This window comes from Trichomonas vaginalis, chromosome I, assembly GCF_026262505.1.
Source record: "Trichomonas vaginalis G3 chromosome I, whole genome shotgun sequence".
Classification (NCBI taxonomy): Eukaryota; Parabasalia; order Trichomonadida; family Trichomonadidae; genus Trichomonas; species Trichomonas vaginalis.
The window spans coordinates 114,629-139,043 of NC_067203.1; the positions used below are offsets into that span (position 1 = coordinate 114,629).

Sequence of the window (24,415 nt, forward strand, 5' to 3'; positions counted from 1 at the left end):
AATGTCACTTTTTTAAAATAAATTTTTTATTTCATGCAATGTTTTATTTCTGTGCCGTCTTCAAGTATGCCCCAATATTTCCTTTTCGATATTACATGAACTTCTGAAAAAACCTTATCTAGCTTAAAACAGCCCATCTTTTCACCGACTAAACCCATTTCAATGAGTTTGTTGTATCCTTCTTCGTTCGTCATGAGTGCGTCAATGTTCTCATAGTAAACCACACTTTCGATTTGACTTCGGAGAAGAATTTGTTGTATTGTCAAGGACTGCCTTTGCGAACTGAGGGTAAGACCAATGTTCGACAATAGGTTTTAATGTGGTTACTAAGCCACTTTGACCTTGAGTGAATTCGTACTTCAAAACAAAAGGAGAAAACCTTTCAACAAAGTTGTCGACCTTCTCATAATGTTTACTCTTCATCTCTTGAGGTTTCTTAATGGAATATCCCCATGTCGAATTCATAAGCAATTTGAGTGTCATTGCAAGTTTGGGGTTTGAAGCTTTCCTAATATCATACAGTTGTTGTATGACTTTTCCAACTGTATAGTTCCTTCCCGGGAACTCACCATCTGTTTGGAATTCCAGTCGGAATATATTGGACAAACCTCATGTATGCAGCGTTAAGGTCGACATAGTATATCTTTTGTTTGAGTCGAACTTGTCGCAACCAATTGGTCCAGTTTGTGGAAATTCAAGTGAGTCTCTTATCTTCTGAGAAACTTCTCCTGTTATCTCATAAACATCGTCGAAGCAACCTGTTTCATATAAAACCTTCTGACCTAACTCAGATGCTCTCCAATACAATTTGACGTCAATTGGATGTCTCAATGGAAGTTTGTTTATAGCATCTTGAAGTTCTTGCAACCTCATTGGAAGTTCTTCTGGTTCAGGTTGGTATCCGAACAATCCAACTCCTTGTGGAACTGTGTACTTCTTTTGTACTAGAACTTTGTCTGGAACAACTTTTGGTCTTGCTAACAATGAAAAGTTTGTTTCGTCTTTTGGTACAAAACTTTCTGTAAGCTTGTCATCTGGAATTGGTTCCAACAAACCTTTCTCGAAAAGAATGTTTACAGCTCTGACAATGTTGCACTTGCCTTTTCCGAACAATGGGTTTGTAAGACTTTCGTTCAACATGAAGTGGTTGTGGACAATTACAATCTTCAACCATGGTAAATTGAACTCAACAACATAGTCGTCATGTGAAGAACCTTTAGCTGTAGGTATGTTGACTCGGATATTGACATTTGCCAACGGTGCAATTTTTGCCAATTGACCTCTGAGAATGTACCTTGTCTTCACACATGACTCAAGATACTTCATCTTCTCATCTGTAACAAGACCAGAGTTCCTGAGACATGTAAGAATGCAAGGTTCATTGACAATTGTTTCAATTGAATTGTAAATTCCATACCTTGTCAAGTCAATGTCAGACTTATTTATGAAGGGAAGTATCCAGCATGTTGTCTGACTGCTTGAGGGTTAGGTTGGTACCATTCGAACTTGACACTTGCAATTCCTTCAATTGCATTCAAAATGTCTGAGTCGGAGTCAACCATTTGTTCTCTCTTTGTAGTCTTGAAAGCGTCAAGAAGTTTTGCGGCTGTTTGTTCATTGCCATGTGCATAGTAAATGTGACCATCCAAATCTGTTATGGTCAATCTGAGATTGTGTCCTTTCTTATTTCCGTCTTGAATTGCAGCAAGTACTCCCATGAAGCCTTCTTTGTTCTTTCCTTCGTCAAAGTTTACTGTAAAGGTTCGACCAGATGTAATTTGACTTCTAACTTCACGATACTTTTCATATGCATATCTTGTTCTTTCCATGGGAGCATGTGTCTTCACCTTTTCCTTTTTTCCTTCTCAAAGGATGCAATTGTTCGTCATGTTTCCAGTAGAATCTGGCAAAGCCGTCGTGTCCTTCAACTTGAGGTTCACTAACATCGAAAGGCATGTCCATAAGACGTTCTTCTTCTAACCTCTCTAGTCTGTTTGGATAATTGGCACGTGCTGTTTCCAAATCCATTTCGTAGCGAAGACCAGACAATTTGTCATAGACTTTTATGGGTCTTCCCTTCCTATATTTAAACTTCTTCGAAACTCTCCAACCATATCTTTGTAACTCTGCTTTTATTCTAGCAGACTTTCTATCCATTCTATATGGGGGCATTTTTATAAAAATAAAAAAATATTTTTTTCTTTACTTTACATAACCGCCTGCTGCCATAAGTCTTTGACGCCAACCCATACCAGCTAATGAAGGTTGACTTGGTTTAGTTTGGAAACTAAACTTTGGTTTTGGTTTATCTTCAGTTTTTGGTTTTTCTTCTTCTATCGGTTTTTCGTCACTTTTTGGTTCCTCTGACTTTACTTCACTTGCAGGAACAGTTGTGTCGTCAACATCTTCATAAATATCATATGCCATTTGTTTTTGTTTTCCTTTCAACTTTTTGTGTTTGTTGTAAAGTTTAGAATATTTCGACTCTAAGTCAATGAGATGTTCTATAATGAACTGTTGGTCAGTGAAGTAAACTTTTCCATCTGTTGTCTCGAAAGCTCCTTCAGACTTCAATATTTTATTTGTGAGAGTCTGTTTCTTTTTTGAGATACTAGCCGTTCCATTTTTATGAAAAGTGACTTTGTAGTTAGGGTTTGTATTTCCAGATCTGGCACTTTCTATTATTGAATTTTTCTCTTCATCTGTAAGTTCTTTGACAGGTTTTGACAATGGTTCTGAACTTTTTGTTTGTGGTGTCAAATCTACCGTTTCAACTTCTTCGGTCATTTCATCTCAGTAAAAAATTTTAGTTTGGTTTGTTTTCAACTGGTTGTTGTTGTTTTTTAAGTCGGTCTAAAACTTCCTGAGGTATAGGAAGAACTTGACAAACACGTGGTGTAACTGCTGGAAGCCGACAAATCCATCTTGAACTTATTTGTCTCAATGCTGCATTGTTCATTTCATCTCAATAAAAAACTTTACATTCCCCACGTTTGAGGCGGTTGAGGTTGGTTATTGTTTACCCACTGTTGTGCATGGTTATATCCTCTGTTAAAGAATCTTTCACCTTGGTCCATATAGTGTCCTGCTTGGTTATAGTAGTCATTTGCTTTGTTATAATAGTTTCCTGCTTGTCTTCCTACATTGTCCATCCATCCTTGAACTTTTCCTCTTGTTTCAGGATTTGGAATAAGATTTGTTGCATCTCGTGCTACATCCCAACCTTTCTGTACAGTTTGTATAATAGGTTGTGCTTTCTCTTTAAGTATACCTAATGTACTCAAAATCTTCCTTCCAACTCCAAATACACCTCTGGCTATTGTTCCCACTGCGGGCAAAAATCTGGATGCAACTCCTGCTAATGCGCCAAATAAACCCATTTCTTATGGGTTAAAAAATGACGAATCCAAACAAGGACCCCTATGTTTCTAAAGCGACAAAGAAAGCACTCATGATAAAAATCTTTAGTTCAACACCAAATGCTTGGTTTATGGATATCTTGGAAAACATTCCGAGAGTTAGAACAGATGGACCACCATACTGGTTAATATTTGTTGGTCAAAACACAAGATACTGTGAAGCCATACCATTATGGTCCAAAAATATTTTAGATGTGAAAACTGCTTTGACAATATTCGTTGACAAATACCATCCAACAAAACTGACATCTGACTGTGAAAGTTCTTTCAAATCAGATGATGTAAAAAACTATCTGCGTTCAAAAAATGTAAACCAATATTTCATTGTCGACCAAAACCATTCTGCTCTTGGTGTCATTGACGGATGTATAAAAATGTTAAGAGACTTAAACCAACCACAAGGTGGTGAAGCAAATGAAATGTCATATGACGACAAATATAGACACTTCTCCATGGCAAAGATGAGACAAGTTTTAAATATTTACAATAACCGTAAACAAAAAGGTTTGGGAAACCACTCCCCCGAAGAAATGAAAAACAACCCTGACTTAGAGAAAGACTATATATTTAATAATTTAGTCAAAAGAGACAAACAAGAAAGAATGCCGGGCTTCAAACTTCAGAAAGGTGACAAAGTAAAAATAGAAATACCTAAACGCGACCCATATGAAAATACTATTGACTATGACAACAATGGGAACCCGACAGGTACTCACATTCGTGTTCGTAAAAATAGAAGAAAGTATACAAGAGAATATTATGAAGTTTTAGGCAAACATGGCAAAATGTACAGACTGCAAGCAGAAGATAAAACTACTATTGTCAGACCTCGTTTCAAACTTGTCAAAGTTCAAGGTGGTATACTTTCAAAGACAGTTCCTAACAAATATAAGACAACTCCTGACGAATATGCTAAAGAAGTTGAAAATGACGACTAAGCAATTCTATACCATGCGTAAACTGTCATGTAAGGTGGCATGTATTCTTTACTTTGTCCCGTTGTTTGTGTATATCCTGAAACGAAATGTGTATGGTTTCCTTCTCCCTGAGTGTCACTCCAGTAACAATTTATAGCAAACTTAACGTCGTCTTTAACATCATATCCTTTACCTTTTGTCATTCCTGACCAATCCCAATATCTATGCTTATGCCAACCTGCTTGAGATGTACTTAAATCTATGTAGTGACTGTGTGCAGGTAAATTTTCACCTGAAATCGTTTTACTTCCACCTGTTTCCTTTGAAGAGTTTGCACAATACAAAAACCTGTCGACTATTTGTTCCCATGCACCAACACCAAACATTACTTGAGGACCTCTTGCTTCCATAGATGTATAAATAGAACCTACTGGGTTCATTAAATCAAACATATGAGATATTATAGGATTGTCTCTTTTGAACTTAAAATATAGTGCAACTATTTCAGGTTTCTTCTGGTTTGTGTCAGAATATTTTTTATAATATAATCTTATGTTTTCAGGGTAGGTAAAGTCTTGACTATAATATTTATTTCTGTCATCTGTATAATAATATACTATTCTCGTTTTTTCTATTGCATTATATCTTTTATATCTATAATAATCTAAATATAATGTTAGCTTTTGTTCATCTACATGTGGTGTTCTGTCGTCATCTCCATAGTCATAATAATGTGGTGCTGGAGCTGGGTCAGGCAATGTCATATCTGCCATTTCATAAACTCTTAAATATTTCTTTTGTTCGTCTCCATATAAGTTTAAGTAGCAGTTGTTGTCTAATGGAACTTTAACTTGTGTACCATCATTCTTTTTATAGCTTACATACATTTCATTGTTATTTTTCGGAATGAGTTTATACCGTGTACCATTTTCTAAGGACTGTACCAACTGCCATCTAAAATATTTATTTTCTTCATTGACAGAAAAGTCACCAACAATAGTTTCAATATTTTTTGTTCCTATCAAACTTTGGTATATTTCATTGACATATGTTTTATCTGCTTTCTTTTCAAGGCTAACGTTTAAGTCTGTTATTTCAGAAGATGTATGTGTATGTCCAACGTCACTTTTCCTGTTTAAGGTTTCTTGTAAGTTTGTAATATTTGCAATGGTATGTGTATGTCCAACGTCACTTTTCCTGTTTAAGGTTTCTTGTAAGTTTGTAATATTTGCAATGGTATGTGTATGTCCAACGTCACTTTTCCTGTTTAAGGTTTCTTGTAAGTTTGTAATATTTGCAATGGTATGTGTATGTCCAACGTCACTTTTCCTGTTTAAGGTTTCTTGTAAGTTTGTAATATCAGATATAGAATGTGTATGAGTCTTATTTGCTTTTGTCTCTAATGTTTCCTTAAGACTTGGTATTTGGTTAATATAATGTATATGAGTCTTTTTAGAATATTCGTTTTCAGCTCTTGCACTTCACTTGACATTTTATTGTCAACATATGTTTTGTCTGCTAGTTCAGGATGAGTATGTTCTTTTGTTGCATAAGCATTGTTAGCTCTTTCTTCTTCTTTGCTATTGCATCGTCTACATATTCTTTGTCAGCTTTGTTGTCAACATCTGCTTTCAAAAGAAGTTCATTTATAGGTTTCTCGTTTAAAGTTCCTTTTGTTGGATTTATACAGACAGTATGGTTCTTATTGTCTTGAAACAGAAACTCATCTGTCATTGGGTTTATTGTCAGTTTTAAGTCACCCCCTTTCAATGACTCAGATATCTTAGAATAGTTTGAAAAGTTTGTGTGTTCTTATTTAGAGCTTGCATAATGAGGTGTCGTTGTGTTGTATTTCTCTCATAGACGCTGTTTCATTTGACATTTTTTATTATAGATAAAATATGCTTCCAATAGAAAAAGAAAATCTAGAGTTGCTACAACTAAACCATTAGATGAACTTTTTACTAATGTCGGTCAAAAGTTTGAGACAGATACCGTAAAGCATGAAGGCTATCGTTTTGACTACCCATTAAGATGGTTAAGAGACCCATCTGTCACAAAAGCTATTGGCTTTCGTAGAATGAAGTTCATTTCAGAAGCCATACATGGTTTCCCATTTACGGCGGTTTTGAAGTTCGATACTATAACAAAGAAAAACGTATGTATGAGAAATTTGAACAAGGAAAACTTTTACAAGTTAATTTGCTTATAAACTTAGAAACAACTCTTCAAGCTTTTCAAGAAAAAATAAACGATATCTATATTGAATATGCAAACCAGTATAACATTTGACGAAGGAGAATACCATCTCGATATTATTTATGACAGGAAAATGCACTGTTAAAATCAAATAAAATAGAAGACCTTGGAGAAAACGTTTATATTTCTACAAAATATAACAACTTGGCATGGTATAGATTTATGAGGATGTTAAATCAGCCTGCAGCATATCCAGTACACCCGGACTATTATGAAGTCGAAAACCCTAATGAACATATGAAAATATTTTCGACCAAAGATGCTATTATTGTTCATGCTTCATTTTCTGGCGCCCAAAACTCTTTTTCTATGCTTGGCAAATGACTTTTACGAAAAACCTACAAAGTTATACGAACCACCAAGTGGAAGTAATTTCAGACTTTCAAGTATGGTTTACTACAGATGGAAGAAAAAAGAATAATTCCATTATACCATGTGTTTTACTTAGAACTTAGTTTCATATACAACTACTATCGAACGGTAAAATATAATTTTTTAATACGGTTGAGGTGTTGGATTTGGTTGCCAACTAGACTGTGGTGCAGGTTCAGGCTGTTGTATAAACAGGAGCTTGCTCTTCTGGTTCAGGGTCTTTAGGTATAATACCAACAAACTGACTACTCTTTTATTTACCAATATTTTTGACATCCGTTCCAAATTCCTTTTCCGACAGATTTTATTCCATTCCATATACCTCTTTCCAACTCTTCTGAAGAAGTTTCCAATACTACTGAAGAAACCCATTTTACTATATGTAAAAATCTAATGTCCGCCTAGTCTCTTACGTTTCCTGTTGAGTTCCATAGCATTCTTTACTGAAAGCTCATACATTCTGTTTCTCCTCTGGTAGAAAACATATTCTGGGTCAACTCCTGTGTTCGCGTCATCTGCATAAAGTTGTTTATATCCCACTTCAGGGTTTGTATAAAAACTCTTTCCATCTCATATTTGCATACCATGGTGGCAAACCTAACGCAGCGTCATTTGACATGGCAGTTTGCATTTGTACATCTGTTGGCACTTGACCATAGTTTGCCATTGCAGTTTGTATTCTAACTTCATTTGGAATATTCTCTGGGTTTGGTTGTCCAGGTTGCTGTGCATCGTCGCTAAGTTTCTGTGCGTCCATTTAATATTAGATAAAAATATCTCTTACGAGTACATATACTGAACATTTGCAGGCATTGGTTTCATCTTTCATATTCTCTATATCTTTCTGCCACGTCAAATAAATAAATGACACAATGGAAAAAACCTAAAACTAACAATCCGATTTCAAACCACATTTACTTACTAATAAATTTCTTTGTTATGACACTTTCTCCAGTTTATAGGACCTCTCTCATATTCTATCTTGTCATATCTAAACTCATAGTCGTTTATATCTTCTAGCCATCTCATAACGGTTTCCAAACCACTTTTATCGGATGTAAAGTAAAAGCATGGATGGTTATGTAAAACGTCTAAAGTTTTCTAAAGAGTCTCTCAAAGTCCAGTCTACTTGGTATTGAAAATCCCATGTGTTATAGAACGGCGGGTCCACTATAAAGAAAACATTTTCCTTGTCTTTATATTTTTCATACAACTCTGTCCAATGACATCTCACAACTCTATACCCTCAATATATTTTTCTATGTTCTCTTTGAAAACATTTGTATAGTTAAGATATAAAACTTTTGACATAAGTGTTTCAATGTCATGAACTCTTATAGCACCACTATATAATAGTCTAGCAGATATACTATTCCAGTCTATATATTCTGCTTTTTTCAAAACCTCTCTCACAATATTTTTCTTATCTAATGGTATACGTTCCATCTTACCTATAGGTATCTTTTCTTTTAACTCTTTCAATATATTGTTTGTGTCTGGAATATGTTTGAGACGGTCCATATAGTTGTCGAAGTCATTGCATATAATCTTTGAGTCTGGGAATATTGTATGACATAAATGGGATATATAGAAACTTCCACCGAACAAATCTACAAATGTTAGACCATTCGGTAGTTTCTTAAGTTCTCTCAATATAATATCTTTACATCTACTCTTATTTCCAAAGAACGGTAACGGTGGTTTTGTAAAATTCATTTATATATAATAATAAAAATGTTTTTACCCGAAAAGTAACAGAAAAGTGACAAAACATGAAAACATATATAATTTGTGAAAAGCGACACAAAAAGTGACATTTTTAAAAGTGACATCATTAATATGATGTAAATAACAACGGTTTTGGTTTTGTCACCGGCTGGTCGGCTGGGGTTCGGTCCTCCTCTTGGGTCTTGGGCAAAATTTCTTAGGGCTAGAAGGGGCGCAGCCCCTGGAAGCCCCACACACCTGACCTTAATGAAATAAAAAATAAAATTTTTTAAAAAAATAAACTTTAAAATAATTTATTTTATCTTTTATAAAAGAAGCTATATATAGATGATGTCAGATATTCCGCGATTAATTAAACATTGTTTAAATCCTGAATGGAATCAATGGAGTCATAATCAAAGACCTCATAAACGAGTAAAAGAAATTGAAAATAATTATTTTCATGAATAAAAGATTCACTACCATAATGAAATAAAAAAATAAAAAAATAAACTTTAAAAATTCATGTCTCAGACTCAACATAGAACTTTAAGAAACTAATGATTATTTGAATTTATGAAATCAATTATTTGATTCATTCTTTCTTCAATCTCTTCTATTCTTTTTGTTAAATCATCTATTTTCATTAATGAGGTGATTCTTGATTGAGGAATAGATTTCAAACTAACCACTCCTTTTATTTTTGAAATTTTGAATCCATCAACTTTAAACATTTTATTCAATTTACATGTTGTCAATTCTTCAAATAATTTTTTATTATTAGCATAATAGTCATTAAATTCTTCAACAGATGAAAAAATTTTTATTTCAGTAATTGGTTTAACAACGTTTATTTTTTGTTGAACATTTTCACTTTCATTTATTTCTTCCTCCTCTGTTTCATTTATTTTTAAAATCGGTTTCATTTATCATTAAATAAAAATTAGAATATAAGTGATGAAATATATTTTTTAATTAATATTAAATCAGAAATGGCGCAGGATTCTTTAAAAAATTATGGGATGGAATTAAGAAAGCTGCGGGTTGGGTTCATAAAAAGATTATTAAACCCATTGCAAACTTTTTGGCACCAGTAGCGAAAACGGCAGGAACTATCATAGGTGGAGTATTAGGTACTAAAGCAGGTAATCCGGCGATGGGAGCACAAGCAGGTAACGCAATTGGTGGAATAGCTGAAGGAATACTTAATAAAATAGGAGGTAGATAGTGGAAAAATAAATATTATTTTTATCTTAGTATCGGTTGTAGTCTTTGATAAACTTTTTCTCCTTTATTTAAAACTTCTCTTATTGGGGCAGCTTTTGGCGTTATTGATTCAGCAATGTCACTAATTGCTTCTTTATTCTTAAATATCCAATTTGCTCCCTTCTTCAATGTTTCCCAAACTTTACTCGCCCTCTTTTTACTCTATCCCACATTTTCTTAAATATACCCGCAGCCATAGTTGATTATTTCATTAAAATTAAAAATTCATTTTCATCTTTTAATTTTGATTTTTTATTTATTAATAAATGACGACTAACTATTTAGTGCCAAACACTAAACCGATTAATGGAAATGTGTTTCATTCATTCGAAAAGATAAATGAAATATTCGCAAAGAATGATGGTAGAAGATATTATAGAGAACTTGAAAGTTCATGCTATGACTCTGATGCTCCATATTTTGATGATAAACAAACTCATTTAAGAATTACAAATCCAGCTCATGATGTGAACCAATTAGGTGACACATATATTAAACGCAAAGTTAAAGCAACTCTAGTTTCAAATAAAGCTTTCACATGTGATGCCGCTTTTAAATGTATGCGTTTATTCGTTGGTTACAAATCATCAAATCAAAGCTTTAAACAATTAGAAGTAGAAACCGAAAGAGGTGATGCCGGTTATCTTCAGATGGATTGCGCCCGTGAATCTTTCGCATTTGCAACATATAAACCAAAATCAGAAAGGAAAGTTAAAAAGTTTGTTCATTCGTTATATAATAATGTTCAAAAATATGATAACTCAGTATGTGGTAAATATATTGACCCTTCAGAAGTTTTCAAGAAAGCAAATGAAGAAGTTGATGTCACTTTTGATATGATTATTCCGGTAAATGATTTGTTAGCATTTCAGGCGTTCGATGATTATCCTAAATCATTTGGTGATATCATTCTTAAATATTATGTTTTCAGGGATACTTTAGTATTTTGTCAGGTTGACCCGTTAAGAGTTGCTGATTTACAAAATTACGTTTATGAAAAGATAACTGATGAAAATTATGAAAAGATTATGAATCATGTTTATAAATATGATCGCAAATTCCAACAAATCGGACTTCCTGCCAAATTAATTACAAGCTTAGCCGCCACATCTGCTGACGCAATAGTTGATGGCGTTATTATTTCATGCACAAAGATGGAAGTTTTAGAGGATAAATGCATTACACCAGGATACGGTTTAATTGAAGAATCAGTTAAAGCAATACCACGTTTATTCAGTAAGGAAGATCCATTCATGATTCCAGCTCAACATATTGACGTTCGTTCACTAAATGGAGGTTGCATCACTCCTGAAGGTATTAGCTCAGATTTCTCATACGCTCTTCATAATGTTACAGATGTTGTGTTAGCATTTCCGAAGAATGCAATGCAAAGAACGGTTTTAGAAAATCCAATGCTTCGAGGTCTTCAGGTCACTATAGATTCCAGAAACTTCCCCGATCAAGCGATGACCACAGTGGGCGACATATTCTTTACACGTATGCTTCAAGCTTCTGATTTAGATGGAGTGAATGAATGCACAGAAGAATACGAGGACTCATTAACTAGACACTGAATGATGATGATGGCATGCCATTAGCTAGAACATGGAAAGACCAAACTTCATTCTTATGCACTATTCCAGTTCAACGTGATGGAGCGGGTATATTCTTTGATGGATTAGAAACTTTCAACTCACAAGTTACAGTACAAGTGAAAGCTTATCCAATCATTCAGGGTGAAAATGACACTTACTGTTCAAAGGTGACAAATCCTCCTCAGGTTTGGTTTACTAGGACTACATATTGGACATGGACACCGGATGAAGGTTTGAAATATCATCCAACAGGTACACCACCGCAGTATAGAAGTTCATATGATGAAATTGATGAATAGAAATGTTTAAAATTATAAATTTATTTTTGATTAAATGGATTTAAATTCATCCACCCCTTATGAAGAATTAGCGGGAGTATATAATACATACGTAGATGATATGATTAATGAAGCATTGAGTGATAATAGAAATGCTCTATCTAAGGAAAAATTAATGAAAATTCCATATTCTGAATGTTACTTAAATTCAATCACTGCAGCAATTGGTAAACAAAATAAAGGTAAAACATTAACGATATTAAAACAAATTATCATTATTGCTAACACTTCACCCTATTCACATGTGTTAATTTATATCAACCGTTCAGGTTCACCTTCAGATGATACATTTGAATCTTTAAAGCATTTAATCAAAATTCCAATTATTTATTTATCACAAGAAGAAGCAGAAGATTATTTAAAAAACTTTTAATGTATAAAGAATTATATAATACAATCAAGAAGCAAGGATTAGAGGATAAAATTATTGATAAACAACGGGATGAATTATTTGAAACACTTTCTATTTCAAATTTTGATAGAGAATTTTTGCATTCACTCATTTTTCTAGATGATGCAGTGAAATCAAAACTAATAACAAATGAGAAATCATATTTTAATCAGTTATTAACTCAATGTCGACACATTCAGTGTTCATTCTTCATGGCTGTTTCAATATTAAAGCATTAAGCACAAACATTAAATCAAATCTATCAACACTTTTCATTTTCAGTGGGTTTAGTCGTCAACAGTTGAACGTTATGCTTTATCAAGTGAATTTACCAATGAGCATTAATGAACTTTACACACAATATCAGCAATTAGGTGAACATGGAAAAATAATAGTTGATTTAAATAAAGGAAGTGTTAATTTGATTAACTTTTTATAATTAATTTTTATTTTTTATTTATAATTAAACATGACAGAAATGGTAAATCTTCTACAAGTTCCATTAAAACAAGGGACAAACAAAAGGGGTGCATATAATAGAACTATGAAAGTTCCTGATGGAATGAAAGAATTAGTTCATATTGTTGCTGGTCTTCAAAAAGATGTTAAACAAATGAGAAACGTTTTAACATTACCAGAAGCTCAAGCATATGCCAAACGTCATGGTCCAAATTGGGAAGCACACGAAGCAGACATTACGGGTCCAAATGGAAAACCCGATGGTATAAATGAAGTTTTCGTTACTGATGGTCAAGGTAATATTAAAGTCATAAATGGTTATAAATTAACTATATCTGATTATCCTAAACGTAAAGCATTTAATGAACGTTATCCTATGCAATTTGATGAAAATGGAAAAGCTGTTAAACAATACATTGGAGAAGGTGAAAATGGTCCAATTAATTCATACCGTTATAATCCATATTCTTATTTCAATGAAGAATTAAATGCTATTGAAGAGGGACCGGATGGATTACCACGATATTCTAACCAGTTTGATGGTCAATATGCAAATATTAGACCTGAAATTTCAGCTAAGAAATTCTTTAAAGTTGCTTTATTCGATCCAGTTTTCTCAAATGTTAAAGATGAACTTAAACAGCAATTCCAACCAATTATAGTAGCAAGAATTGCATCAGGTGCTTTATCTCAAGCATTCAAAGATTTAATTAAGAAACCATTATATCAGCAACGAGGTTTAACTTATGATTTAGTTAAGGAATCAGATAAAAGAAAATTTGAGAAATCAGATGATTATAAGAATGCAATTAATGAATATATTCGGTCTATTAATTACGATGAAACAGCTAAAAATCAACTTCATGAACAAATACAGGGAATAATAGATTCAAAAGTTCCAGCAAAATAAAAGTTTAAATATATTTTTTTATTCGAATATAAATGAGAAGACGTTTCACTAGTCAAAAGAACACTAACGCAAAAGCAGAGATTACGGTTGGTTATAACGTAAATGATGATAAATCACGAATTATTCAAAATGTTAAAGTTAATGTTAGCCCCGAATTAACAAGGTCAGCAACTCAACCAAATTTATTAACTCGTGACTTACCGAAAAAGGAGGAGGAGCAAAATAAAGAAGATGGAGACCCAATCATTTTATCTGAACCCGGTAAAGAACCTGTTGAAATTTCCACTTATCCAACATACCCCCACCTCTTTCATCAAACATCGAGAACCCATATAAAATAGACATTAATTCTGAATTAATGAAAATTTACCGTGATATAATAATTAATAATTATGATTCAATAATAAATTTAATTGACCAATCCGGTTTAATTATTTACCTTATGAATCATTAATTCACATTATCGCCATTCTTTGTGATGTTCAAGATTCAGACGTTAAGATTCAATTTTTCATAGATGATGAGGTTTCATGCTGCGGAACAGTTGCAAAAATAAATCCTATAAAGGATATTAGCACAATTAAGATATCAAAGAACGGAACAACAACTGAACTTCATTTAACATATAATGATATTTATAATAAAATAGTTGATGAATATAAAATATCACTTGAAAAATTCTTTGTTAAGGCTATTTAATATTCAAGCATTAACATTATCGAATAATAATCCTTTGAATCATAATCGATAATAATTGACCTTTCACCAGTTTCTATCGTTTGTTTTATTTCTTTTTGTTCCCCACTATCTGGATCGGTCATTGTAATTGTTTTTGTTATAGTATCAGCTTTATCTTTAACTTCAATCTTTTTTCCATCGGGATATTTAAACCAAAATTCCAAAAATTCGATATTGTCAATCTGTTCATATTTTAATCTATCAATTACATTTTTAATACCATCTGAAAATCTTATGAAATGGTCATTATATGGGTTTGATTGAACTAAATTTGAATGAAGTGAAATATAACCTGTTGATGAATATGACACTGACTCATATTTTCTGAAAACACTAAAATTTATAACATGAATGAATTTCTTATTCGTTGAATTTATGAATTCTTGAGGTAATCTTATTCTAGTTTTATTTATCACTGGAAAAAACGCTTACCATATTTTTAATCGTAATAAAAAATGTCAATTATCAATATTATTTCGAATAATAACTGTGAATTAAATTTAACAGTTAGCGGAATTTATAATGTTACTCTCGTTTCTGTGAGTGGTAAATTTAATCCCATTCTTTTAGACCCTTCAGATTATATATCATTTATTAAAGATGACCATGAAAAAACGTATGATATGTATATAAATAATGTGATAGCGAAATGGGATATTAACACGATTTTAAGTTATTTAAATGAATCATTTATCGTATGGTATGAAGAAATTTTTAAATCAAAACCTGATAAACTTTTTGAACTTGATGAAATAAATAACCTTATTAAATTTCCGCTGAAAATTAAATTTTGTACTCCTCATCTTCGTTCATTGTTGGGGATATTAAATTTTGAAAAAGATGTTGGGGATGTTTTGTATTCTGACACTGGTTCCAATTTCATTTTAATCAAATGTGATAAAGTTAATACCCCAATGAGATTTTCACATCAAACATTAGACCCTAACTCTTACCCATCAATACAAAACATTTTATCCATCAACTTAAACACATTTTCTTTATCATATCCGTTTCAATTATCCGGGAATTCATTTATTCTTCATTCAAAAGATTTATCAAATATTAAATTTAGAATAACTGACCTATTTGATTGTGATTTAGAATTTATGAATGAAATATTATGGCAATTTCAAATAGAGAAAATAGCTGATGAGATAACGGATTAAATATTTATTTTTAAATCATAATAAATGATTAAACAACAGCAACCACAACAACTTAAGGCGCAAAGCGCCCAGGTCCTTCAGACCATTACATACGCCATATATGCATATAATTCAAAGACGGCAGAACAAACGCAAAGGTTGAAATATGGAGATTTGGAGATAGTATTGAAAAATGACCGTTTCGAATTCGTTTGCAAAGGTGGTGCAGTGATATCAAATATAAAAGAAATTTTATTTATGAATTCAAAAATTAAAGGAATAACGGATGATATAACATCAATTCCACCAGAAGAACAGAGATATTACGCATTAAATGCATTTCCTAAAGTTTTGAAGATTGGAAATTTAATTTAAATGAGGAATTCATAGAAGGTTTCCTAAACGACATAATGAAGAAAGCAGATAAGGAATATGTGGATAGTGAGTTAAATAAGAAGGCAAATTTGGTTTATGTTGATGAAAAAGATAATGAAATTAAAGAAAAGGTTGAATGGTATCATGAATGGACATTTGAGACTTTTAAAGTTAAAGCTGATACAGAATGGGTTTCAGGATGTTTAGACCTTAAAGCAGATAAAACTTATGTTGATGAAAATTATGCAAAGAAGTCGGAAGTAAATGATGTGATTACAAGCATGAAAAATGAAATACTTCAAACATTATATCCCGTTGGTTCTTTATATACATCAATGAATTCAACAAATCCAGAAACAGTTTTAGGTTTTGGTACGTGGCAGCAGATTGTAGATAAATTCTTATACTGTGCTAGATATTCAAAGCAAACAGGAGGTTCGAAGAAAATTAAAGAAGCAAACCTTCCACCGCACACTCATACGGGAACTACAAACTTTTCTGGCGACCATAGCCACTCATTAAGAGACCACCCATTATACAACTCAGACTATGAAGCTGGTCATGACGTTTTATCTCCATCTTATAACGATTCAACAAAAAAGACTTTTCGACAAACTGAACCGGGAGGAAATCATGTCCATACTTTCACAACAAATCCAACAGGCTCGGGTGAAGATTATATGCCACCATTTATGACTGTATTTGCATGGTTTCGCGTTCAATGAACGCTCAATGTTTGTGAAACAAACTTTAGAACGGACTGAAAGTCTTGAGCTCCAAAAGAGCGAACGGCATAATTTAAATTTTTATTTTAGTATAAATGAAGATTCTACCATATGGTGTTATTGGAAGAGATAAAGATGGAAACCCAATATTTGATCCAAAGTTAAAATTAAAGTTACTGACAAGACAACAACTTGAAAAGTTGCTGAAACCAAAACAGGATGAAAAATGAGAAAATGAGAAAATGAGAAAGAAAAAAATTTAAATTATGCAATTTTATTTTTATCATAAATGACAAAATTAATTAAGCCAACTATTTCTAAATTAATGATACCAATGAAATCATTTCATGGAGTACTTATCCCAGGTTCTTCACAATTAGCCGGGGTAAGTGTTGTGACTCAAGGTGGAACATTAGCGAATCCATTCAAATTATTAACTAAAGATGAACTTAATAAAATGATGATAAAATAACTGATAACAAAATTTTATTTCACTGCTATCATGTTACCATGTGCTACCAGGTTAATTAACTTCTCTTAAAAATGATGACAACATGACATTTTGACAACAGTTCAGGAGGAAGGTATTTATGAATTATTTTTATTTTTTTTATTTTGTATGTAAGAACAGAAATGTCAGTCGAAGCACAGACGTTCACGAACAAATCTAATGGCGAAACATTCACAAAAGGCACTTATAATGGTATTGAAGTCTTACGTAGAGACAAGGATGGTTACATTAATGCAACAAAGATGTGTCAGCAGTTTAGGAAAGACTTTAGAAAGTTGTTGGAAAATAAGTCCTGGGAAGAGTATTATAAGGCGTTTTGTGAAGAATATAGCAACCGCCGGAATTCGGACTGTTGCTTTTTATACAAAATTCATGCCGGAATTCCTGATGAAATCAAACAGGTTAGAGGAACGTATGTAGACCCAAGACTTATAAACTATATAGCAATGTGGGCTTCTCCAAAATATTGCATAGCAGTTGGAAAAATTATGGACTCCATAGACAAGAAAGTTCATGAGAAGTTAGATGAAGAAGAACTCGAAGATACAGTAGAAAATGCTAAACATTTGTTTGAAGAAGAAGTTAGAAAAATGTGCGAAAAACAATTAGAACATGAACGTGAGATATGTTATGGTTATAGAGATTCTCCATACGAACTAGACCAATGGGAACAAGAAGATTTAAAGAGAGAATTTAGAGAATATGAACTCGCTAAGATAGCCTCAGAAACTGCAGAAAAGAAGTTAAAAGTTTGGGGTCGTTTTGTACAAAAATATTGTGAGTAAATGAACCATTTATTTTTGCATTAATCCTGCTGTGTTGTCAAAATGTCATGTTGTCATCATTTTTAAGAGAAGTTAATTAACCTGGTAGCACATGGTGACGTAGTGACACCTTCAGTTATTCAAAAATAATTAATTATTGAATAACCTAAAATCATTAATGAAAACATAAACGATAACATTTATTTCCTGTGTTGTTGTCAAAATGTCATGTTGTCATCATTTTTAAGAGAAGTTAATTGACATGGTAGCACATGGTAACATGGTAGCACTGAAAAAATTAAATTTGGATTGAGTTTAAAAATTCATCTTTATTAAATTCATCTCTTCCAATCAATTTATTTATTCTATTAAATTCTTTTATTTTTGCTTCACTCAGTTTGAGGATTGAACGGTAAGTTTCTAATTTTTCGATATTTCTTTCCTCTCTTTATCGTTTTCAGCCCCACCGCATTGCGGCTTCTTTTTGTAATAGCATATTTTTGATTTAATTCTGTTTAGTTTCTTTTTATATTCATCGTCTGGACTCTGAATCTTAATTGAATCAGGACTCTTGGATGCTTTGTTGTCACTCATTTCTTACGAAATAAAAAAATTAAATATTATTTAAATATAATGGAGTAATAAAATAAATCGGAATTTCTATTAATTTATTGTCAACTTCAACTAATACATTACCGTTAATATATCTAACAAATTCAGCTATTGTGTCAAATCTTCGTCTTCTTTTTGTCATTGATTTATCAGTTTTTCCATAATCGAGATGAATCAAAACTTTATCCCCTTGTTTAAAATTCATGAGCCCCGAATTAATTTGTTCACGTTTCACATCATTCAACCTTTCCATTTGCTTTCTAATATATTCCCATTCTTTTGAAATATCATTTTTCATTTCCACTGGTTTCATGTTTATAGTTCTATGCCATGTATTATTGTAATAATATATACTAACTGCTGTATGATGGAGTCATGATTTCCATCCCAGTATATCTGACCGTTAACTCCTAACGCATCTCTAAGAGTTCTCATTACCGCATCAACTATTTTATTATGAAACGTATATGGAGAGGATGAAAAGTAAAAATTAATTTGTGGGAAATAATGAGCCATAGCTGCCTGAAATCCTTTATCACCATCACCCCTTATATTATCTACTCTTTCATGATCTAGTAAGTATTGTATAGCTCTTCTTGTTTCCTGTTCTGTTTTCCCTTTCACCGGAATGCAATATAAATATCTGGTGTTAATGTTAATGGCAAATAAATAAGTAACGTTTCCTTTTGAATATTCCAGATGATCGATTTCGTATGAATATGGATATGGTGCAAATGAAGGGCGACTAAATTTTTCCTTTAACGGTTGAATTTTTGGGTCAGTTGGTTTATTTAATATTTTGAAATCCTTTTTAAAATCTTTTAGCTTCTTTAATGTTTGAAATGGATATAATAAAGTGAATGATGAAGGATTAACTGAAGGAGGAGGTACTACCGTTGGAGGTTTTGGTATTGCAAGTGATTTAATTTTATCTGCTTTGATTTTGGATGATGAAGTTTTGGATTTCATTCCTCCTTTCATTAATTCTGGATGTATTCTATTCATTTGTTTTAAATATGCTGTATATAAAGGTTTGATATACTTTCCCGCTTCGAGTTTATGTTGAAGGATGAATTCCAAAAGTTGATCTTCATTTAAAAGTCAGGCTGAATATGGTTTAACTAATGAATCATAAATTAAAGCTTGTGCATCATTTATGGTCTGAAGGACCTGGGCGTTTTTCTTCTTTGGCTGTTGAACATTTGCTACTTTCTCTTTTGGTGTTGTTTTCGGCTTTTTCTTCTTTGGCTTTTGTTCCTTTGGCTTTTGCGGCTCAGGATTATATAATTTATATAATTCATCAATATCTTCTTCTGTTAATACTTTATTTTTGAAATCTTTCAATTGTTTAAGTTGTGATTTAGTTTTTCCCTTTGTATATTCATTATTTTTAATTTTGTCTTTAATTTTAGAAATTATTTTATCATGATATTTCAAAATTTCATTTTTATAATACCGATAATAATAACCCATATCATCACCCGTTATATTGTTATTATGTTTTTGGAGATATGATTTTAATTCATAATAATCAAGAAAATTTTGATAATGTACTAAATCATCAATTAAAATTTCTAAATCTACGTTATCCATTTATATAAAAATAAAATAAATGTTTTAAGGGTGCCCACCTCTTTGAATCATAGTATCAAAACCATTATTTACATATTGAATCACATCATTAACGGTTCCTTTTGTCTCTTCTGTGGCATTTTATTAAAAATAAAATTTTAAATTCATGACTCAACCCCTACGTTTTTAAATTGTATTAAATAAATGGCATACAACATCCATTTTCACAACATACAGCCTTAGTGTGTGCTCCTGTTAATGCAGTCTTACCGATTGTTAAGCGAGTCATTGACCCGTTTTTAAGTTGTAAATTAATATTCTGACCATCAAATATCACTTTATCATTTATTATATCCAAATAATTTTTAGGTGTTAATTGTTTATTTTGTCGTAAACTAACACCTTTCATTTTTTGTGCAATCTTTTTAAAATCACTTCCATCAATTGAACCGTTGAATGATGTATAACACTTGGGGCATAAAGCAACCATGTTATCACCTTGTTTCTCAATTGCTAAACCCAATAACTTCTTCTCATGTGCTTTTTCTTCAGCTTTATTCTTTAATTTAGGTTTAAATTTCTCATCAAAACAGAAGAAATCAAATGGTGCGAATTTGAAAATGTTTTTATCATAAAATTGTTTATCGGTAACAATTGCTTGAAATGCTTGAGTGTTAGGAAGATTTGGATCGCCAGCGATTGCCCAATAAGATGAATCAGTATCACCTTCAATGAAATGAAAACGATTAACATTCATGCATTTATACATAAAATCATAAATGAAAACTAAATACCAGTATTTTGCGTTATCTAAAGTGAAGAATGCCTCTTGTAAACATGTATCACATCTATAAAATCTATCTTTGAGCATCACTTGATACGTATCCTCTCCTATTTCTCTTATGTTTTTAAACTTATTTGACATACATGCAACGCGTGCCTTCTGTGCATTCATTATTTTAGTCTTTGCGTAATTTTGTGTATTCATTGCATCGTAACCATATGATCCATTAAGCGAAATCTTGCAAAATAAACTTTTTCCTTTATTTCCTTCTAATTCAGCCTTTTGTCTTTCGTTCATAAATTCGTTCGCAAATTCATTAAAACAAGTGTTTTTAGTAAATGTTAAAATTGATTGAATATCATCGATGATAAAATGAAATCTGTCTATTAGATACCAAAGATAATAAGAAGAAAATGGTTGATATTGGTTGTGTGTTGATGCTAACTGAGTTAATTTCCTCTGTTTCTGGTCAACTGGTAGATTGTTTGATTTCATGTAATTATACATAAAACTGCCAATTGTTTTTTCATCTGTGATAATATCTAAGTTTCTTATTATCGGTAAAAAGTTTATGTAATCATTAATGTATTTTTCATCAATGTGACCCTTTACTTCAGCCACGAATAAAGTATTTTTCTTTCTAATAATTCCCAGTGCTTTTGCTTTCTTTGTTGCTGTATCACAAATGATAACACCATTCAATCTTCCCGGCATATACATTTTATGGTCAGTATATTGAATGAAATCATGAGGATTAGATGAAAATGATGAAGGATATAATGAATTAAAATCAACACCAAAGAAATGAGTCATAATGTTGGTGGTGTCCTCATTTGATACAGTTTTAGTTTCTGGACTATATGAAAGTTTATTAATGTGCGTGATTCCTTTAAGATTTACTCTATGTTGAACATTTGATAGACCACCAGTAATTCCATTACGGAGAATGTGATAAGCTTCAACTGAATCTAAAGTCATTGGTAAATTATTTTTTAATGCATAATTTCTTAAATTGATTCTTAAACGTTGAACATCTTCATCTTTATTTGATTTTACGACATTGCAATAACAACACATTAACTGACAATTTTCTTTGGTATGTGGTTTTTCATTATCGATTCTATCCAATGTTGGTTTATTTGCATATGTAAACGCTTTACCACACATTTTGCATTTAGATGAAAGGATTAAATCGTGATAGTATTGAAAATCATCCCTTGAAACATTATTTTTAGTATCTCTTTCTGCTTTTTCATCTTGTTTCTTATATGATTCAATTTTATATTTCCAATACTTTTTCGTTAATTCAAAACTTGATTCTATCTCTTCCTCAGGATATTTTTCATTAGGATTAAAGTCTTTATATGCTAAAGCGTAACGAATCATTGAAGCATTCGATGATAAAGAAAGATTATGAAGCGTGTCAATTTTATAAACAAATGTTTCTTCAATAATTTTATCAATTGGGTCAATCATAATTTCAACATCTTTATTGCAATAATGAATAAAATATTCTAATCTATTCTTAAAATTTTTAGCATCATTGAGATATATTTGATAATCACTATCTGATATAGTTTCTTGAGTTAATGCTGAATAAAATGAATCTTGAGTGAATGGTTCCATTTTATATAATTCTTCTTCGTAATTTTCCCACGTGATGAATTGATAAGGGAAAAAGGATTTAACACGTGATTTATTGTTTCCGAAATCTTGAGTGAATTGGTCTAATGTCCCACCCGCTATATAATTTCTGATGTCAATAAATCTCAATTCATATGGAACGTTTGTTTTCTTTACAATGATTTGCTTAAATTGTGAAGATGAACCCAGCATTGATTTTATTTTCCATTTTGCAGTGTTTAAATCACGAAGAATTAAATTTAAATCAAACTTTCCCGAATTAAAACCTATGATATTCACTTTATTGAATTCCTCATCTAGAAGTTCTTTAAATGCTTCCTTCTGTTTTTCATTTAATGTATGAGACAAAGTCCCCACCGTTTGCGGCTTCAATAATTCTTCATATTGTTCAATATTTGATTTAGCAACTAATGAACAGGTTGAAAATAAAAACTCAATCCAATCAGAAATAAAAGAATCACTCGAAGTTAAGCAAAATTCCTCGTATATGTTTATCATTTAATTTAACCGTTGATGATACCATGAATGGTTTTAAGTAAGCATTCAAAGTTGCACACTCAGAAAGTTGTAATTCTTCTTTAGTCTCTAATGTTTCAAAGTCAAAAGTAATATAATATCTTGTCGGTTTATAATATTTCTGCAAATTGTGAGCTAATAACCACTGATATATCTTCTGTTTCATAATGTGTGGTGCATATGGTTGCTGTGTCTTTTGCAACTGAACGTCTTGAATTAATCTCCCATTATTTTCTTTACATTTCTCACAATGCTTTAAAAATCTTCTTGGTTTTTCCTTTGGATCATCGCGGATAGAATAAACTTCTTCTTTACAATATGGACAAACTTTATAGCCGGTGAGTGCTTCAACGTCTGTTATTCTGTCAGCGTGAAGTTTTCCACATGGACTCTGTGTTAATAAAATATTTACTGTTTCAAATTCTGGATCTATCATTATTGATTCCACTAATGGAAAGTCTACCTTATTTATGTCCACGTCTTCTGGTTGAGGATCACAATAATAGAAATCAATATTAACATTTAACATTCTCGCTAATCTCTCACTTTCTGATGAAATGTTAAACCCTTCATAGGCATCTATTGCTTCATTTAAATAGCTTCTACGAGTTTTAGGATTAACACCATCAGGAATGTTATAGAAGCGTTTAAATAACCTTCTACCTTCTGCTCTAATTTGATTATCATTCATTTTAGCTGTTCCGTTTTTGTTCATTTATGTAAGAATAAAAAATTAAAAAATAAATAAAATAAACTTTATTTTTTAAAGCCCATAAAATGAATTAAGAACACATAAATTTTTATCATCCGCGACGTGACGAATACATTTTAATTTACTCAAGAATGCGTACCGATACATTAAATCTAATTCCTGTCTTATTTAATTTCACAACTTTGAAAAGGAATTGTATGAATAGCTATAAAATGATGAGAAGATGTTTTATGGGTTGCTTCCATTTTTTCTGAAATAAATGAATAAATATAATGCTTATACGTTTTCATATCTTTTATGTTCTTAATAACGAATGGTATAGACCTTTCAACTTCGTCTTCCTTCGGTGCTGTTCTTTCATATGAAACATTATTAGTATCTTCAATAATGAAACCACAATCACACAAAATTTTATAGGTTCCAATGGTTTTTTTGATATTTTATCTAATAAATCAAAAATTTTATCAACACCCGTGCATTTATTTAAATAATAATTGTGTAAATATCATGATCTTCTTTCTTAATCGTATTAGTTGCATATGTCACGTTTTTAAGAGCTTTTTTGAATTTTTCGGAATCTAAAGGTGGTGAAAGTAGGATACAGGGGTATTCTTCATTATCAATAAATTGTAACTTATGTTTACGAATAAATTTAGTACCTTCTTCTGAAAGTGTTTCGTCTAT

The 24,415-nt window shown here is 31.7% G+C and overlaps 8 protein-coding genes and 5 pseudogenes across 13 annotated transcripts, besides 2 other annotated features; 3 read left to right on the forward strand and 10 right to left on the reverse strand.

Moving 5' to 3' along the window:
- Window positions 1–5,787: part of a mobile genetic element that runs on past the window's edge.
- On the reverse strand, window positions 27–613 carry TVAGG3_0899530 (annotated as a pseudogene). The gene has a single exon. A coding segment is annotated over exon 1 (587 nt).
- TVAGG3_0899540 lies at window positions 1,131–2,157 on the reverse strand (annotated as a pseudogene). Its single transcript has one exon. A coding segment is annotated over exon 1 (1,027 nt).
- On the reverse strand, window positions 2,807–2,959 carry TVAGG3_0899550 (uncharacterized protein; the record flags this gene model as incomplete). The annotated part of the gene is made up of 1 exon (XM_051251241.1): window positions 2,807–2,959. One exon carries the CDS (start codon window positions 2,957–2,959, stop codon window positions 2,807–2,809), a length of 153 nt encoding a protein of 50 aa, XP_051076815.1.
- Window positions 2,979–3,380, reverse strand: TVAGG3_0899560 (uncharacterized protein; the record flags this gene model as incomplete). The annotated part of the gene is made up of 1 exon (XM_051251242.1): window positions 2,979–3,380. One exon carries the CDS (start codon window positions 3,378–3,380, stop codon window positions 2,979–2,981), a length of 402 nt encoding a protein of 133 aa, XP_051076816.1.
- Window positions 5,788–9,922: 4,135 nt separating the features above from the next.
- TVAGG3_0899570 lies at window positions 9,923–10,137 on the reverse strand (annotated as a pseudogene). Its single transcript has one exon. A coding segment is annotated over exon 1 (215 nt).
- A 69-nt stretch (window positions 10,138–10,206) lies between these two features.
- TVAGG3_0899580 (uncharacterized protein) lies at window positions 10,207–11,370 on the forward strand (the record flags this gene model as incomplete). Its single annotated transcript, XM_051251243.1, has 1 exon — window positions 10,207–11,370. A coding segment is annotated over one exon (1,164 nt), but the record flags the coding sequence as incomplete, so codon positions are not given.
- Window positions 11,371–11,994: 624 nt separating this feature from the next.
- Window positions 11,995–24,415: part of a mobile genetic element that runs on past the window's edge.
- TVAGG3_0899600 lies at window positions 15,562–16,616 on the forward strand (annotated as a pseudogene). The gene has a single exon. A coding segment is annotated over exon 1 (1,055 nt).
- On the forward strand, window positions 17,250–17,912 carry TVAGG3_0899610 (uncharacterized protein; the record flags this gene model as incomplete). Its single annotated transcript, XM_051251244.1, has 1 exon — window positions 17,250–17,912. One exon carries the CDS (start codon window positions 17,250–17,252, stop codon window positions 17,910–17,912), a length of 663 nt encoding a protein of 220 aa, XP_051076818.1.
- TVAGG3_0899620 lies at window positions 18,190–18,334 on the reverse strand (annotated as a pseudogene). Its single transcript has one exon. A coding segment is annotated over exon 1 (145 nt).
- On the reverse strand, window positions 18,819–19,484 carry TVAGG3_0899630 (uncharacterized protein; the record flags this gene model as incomplete). The annotated part of the gene is made up of 1 exon (XM_051251245.1): window positions 18,819–19,484. The coding sequence occupies one exon, from the start codon at window positions 19,482–19,484 to the stop codon at window positions 18,819–18,821; it is 666 nt and encodes a 221-aa protein (XP_051076819.1).
- On the reverse strand, window positions 19,605–20,096 carry TVAGG3_0899640 (uncharacterized protein; the record flags this gene model as incomplete). Its single annotated transcript, XM_051251246.1, has 1 exon — window positions 19,605–20,096. One exon carries the CDS (start codon window positions 20,094–20,096, stop codon window positions 19,605–19,607), a length of 492 nt encoding a protein of 163 aa, XP_051076820.1.
- On the reverse strand, window positions 20,272–20,805 carry TVAGG3_0899650 (DNA/RNA polymerase superfamily; the record flags this gene model as incomplete). Its single annotated transcript, XM_051251247.1, has 1 exon — window positions 20,272–20,805. A coding segment is annotated over one exon (534 nt), but the record flags the coding sequence as incomplete, so codon positions are not given.
- TVAGG3_0899660 (uncharacterized protein) lies at window positions 21,208–21,573 on the reverse strand (the record flags this gene model as incomplete). The annotated part of the gene is made up of 1 exon (XM_051251248.1): window positions 21,208–21,573. A coding segment is annotated over one exon (366 nt), but the record flags the coding sequence as incomplete, so codon positions are not given.